The 3,111-nt window shown below is 35.6% G+C and overlaps 1 protein-coding gene across 2 annotated transcripts in view; it reads right to left on the bottom strand.

The window, feature by feature from the left end:
• LOC106869668 (probable 3',5'-cyclic phosphodiesterase pde-5) overlaps positions 1-3,111 on the bottom strand; it is a 332,523-nt gene that overhangs the window by 70,613 nt on the left and 258,799 nt on the right. For both annotated transcript variants that reach the window (XM_052969509.1, XM_052969510.1), the window contains exon 17: positions 2,363-2,449. In XM_052969509.1, the coding sequence (XP_052825469.1) occupies positions 2,363-2,449 (87 nt within the window). The remainder of the gene's footprint in view (positions 1-2,362; positions 2,450-3,111) is intronic.

Raw genomic sequence — 3,111 nt, 5'->3', positions numbered from 1 at the left:
TTGCTCTTCTCTTCTGTTTTTTGTTCTGTGTGTGCCACAGATACCGCCATCCGTTGGAGAAAGAATTTGTAGTTTGGAATCAGTAGTTCTTTGACTGCTATTTCTGAATTCTCAGTATGTTGGAGAAGCAGCTCCTGCTAATCCCTGTATATTTATGATTATAAATGGTTTTACCGATAAAGGTTTTTTCATACTGAGCTACTCGGCAAAATTGTTAATTATTAATTTTATTACTAATTGACGATTCCCTGCCCTATATATCTATATATATATATATGTATATATACATAGATACAGTGTGTGGTGAATATGTTGTCTAAATTACATAAAAAGGAAAATAACACTGACATCTCATTTTAACAGATATATTTGGCAAAATAACAAAAATATCTTGAAATATTGAAGAATTAATTTTATTCAATAAAATCGCCATTAGCTTTAACCACAGCCTCCAGATGACTTCAGTATCTCCTGCAACTCTTCTGGATGGTCTTGTCAATGCCCTTCGAATCAGCTTTGTAAAAGCTCAGGCTGAGGAGGAGTTGGGTGCTTCTAGTACCCTACATGTCTGTAGTTTTCTGTAGACCATACATTATTAGTCCTATTAAGTTATAATCTGAGAAAATTGCCAGTGTCACCTAAACATTATGGATGAGCACCACACTATTTGTAAAGCAGAGATCTAGTAGCATGTATGTGACATCAAACAGAGATTCTGCATGCCTTAGGCCATGTAGTGACATACCTGAGAGAAGGCAGGGAGGTTGAAGTCCCCTAGAAGAAGTATTTGTAGGCTGTCATCCAGGTTATTTAATACTTCTTTCATCTTTTGGAGGCTCTCTTCAAATGAGTCCCCATGATTTGGAACATCTAGTGGGCAATATGTAGTATATATTACTATTTCCATCTGTTTAATGAGCAACAGAGTGTCACAGATTTTTTTTACTTGTTTCAGTTATTAAACTACAAGGTTTAGTTAAACAAATCAATCCCCAGAACTTAAAATCTAGTACTTATTCTAGCCTCTTTTTACCAAACCACCAAGTTATGGTAAACAAACCAACACTGGTTGTCAAATGGTGGTGGGAGACAAACACACACACATATATATATCCTTTCAGCTTCTGTCTACCAAATCCACTCAAAAGGCTTTGGTTAGTCCAGAGCTTTAGGGGAGACACTTGTCCAAAGTGTTACATAGTAGGATTGAACCAAGAACCATGTTGTTGGGAAGCAAACTTCTTACCATATAGCTATACCTGTGCCTTATATATAAAAAAACTATCATTTGTACCATCTACAGCAAGACTTAGAATGAACACTTGTATGTTTATTCTTAACATGACCAGGCAGGTTCTGATGCAAAATATGCTGGTTGCTATAGTGTATGCCCATTTTAGACAACTGTGTATGTCCCTTTTAGACAACTGTGTATTCTATATGCTTGTTTCATTGGTGCATAGCATTCTGGGATATCAGTGTTTTGATATGTTGTGTCTTGTCAGCCAGAAGTAGCCAGAACTCTGAGAGGAACCAAAGCTGTTGGTTTTGTTTATACTTTCAGTGAACAGAATTGTTTGCTAATTGGTACTTATATCTGTAAACTGATTAAAAAGTCATTATTTTCACCGTCTACAGTGACATCTGAAACAAGCATTTGCATATTTATCTTTAGTATGTCTAGGTAGGTTCAGATGCAAAATATTCTGGATATTATATTGTATGTCATAGGAGAAAAACTTCTTCCTTTTATATTTGACAAATGACAATATTTATTATATGCATGCATGCGTGTGTGTGTGTGTGTGTGTGTGTGTGTGTGTGTGTGTGTGCGTGCACACGCGCATGCATGCATGTATATGTGAGTGTGTGAGAAAATACTCTGCATTCAAAACTCACTTTGATAAATTTTACCTTTTATTCTTTGGGGTCATGTACTGGGTTTGAGCCATCTGCTATGTCCCTCCTTCCCCTTTTTACTCCTCTCTCTATCAATAAAGTTGGCTGTGGTCAGACACAGAAAGGAATTGAGGACTGAAGGTAAGACAAGAATAAATAATGGCGTCTAACTATTATGGCCAGGAATTTATTCTGAAGATTAGAATTGATTAAATCAACCACAGTTATTGATTGGCATTTATTTTAATGGCTGCTGTGCCATAAGGAAGAAAGGTAAAGTTAAATCTGACAGTATTCCAACTCTAGAAATAAAGAGAATTAACCAACTAGGCATTAAGTCTGTAATTTTAATGTACCTACTATCAATGGCATTTTCATCAAATATCTCTTGATGACATTAGCATGTTAAATAGAAATTATAGATTAAAGTTGAAATTGTAAGGAAAAGAAAGTTCATAATTACCGATAATCTCCAAATATTTCCTGTGCCATTTGAAGTACATAGACTACTTTCTCAGTGTTGTCTATAGACCATGGATTGAAGTTGACACTGTATAATAATAATAATAATAATACTAATAATAATAATAATAACAGTAATCTTTTCTACTAAAGGTACAATACCTGAAATTTAGTGGGAGGGAACTAGTTGATTAATTCAACCCCAGTGTTTCACTGGTACTTAATTTATCAACCACAAAAGGATGAAAGTCAAAGTCGACCTCGGTGGAATTTGAACTCAGAATATAATGACAGGTGAAATACCACTAAGCATTTTGTCCAGCATGCTAACGATTCTGCCAGCTCACCACCTTAATAATTATAATTATAATAATCCTTTCTACTATAGACACAAAGCCTGAAATTTCGGGGGAGAGGATGAGTACCAAAGGGGATGAGAGTGTAATGGGTACTTTTATGTGCCACCAGCATGGGTGCCATTTGCATGACACCAGTATCTACCATGACTACAATTTCACTTGGCTTGATAGGTCTTCTTCTCAAGCACAGAGTAATGCCAAAGGTCTCAGTCCTCATCTGTTGTAAATACTCACTCTATATTCTTTGATTTTTTTTTCCCTTCTGCAGGCTGATGCTCCTGTGCTTGTTCTGTGATTTGACTCTCTGCTTATCTTTACGTTGTTGCCTATTCTGTCTCATTGTTTCTCTCATTAGCTTATATTGTCTATCATCCATATTTTAAAAACAAAT

The sequence above is a fragment of the Octopus bimaculoides genome, chromosome 7, assembly GCF_001194135.2.
Source record: "Octopus bimaculoides isolate UCB-OBI-ISO-001 chromosome 7, ASM119413v2, whole genome shotgun sequence".
NCBI lineage: Eukaryota > Metazoa > Mollusca > Cephalopoda > Octopoda > Octopodidae > Octopus > Octopus bimaculoides.
This window is presented reverse-complemented; position numbering and strand designations above follow the sequence as displayed.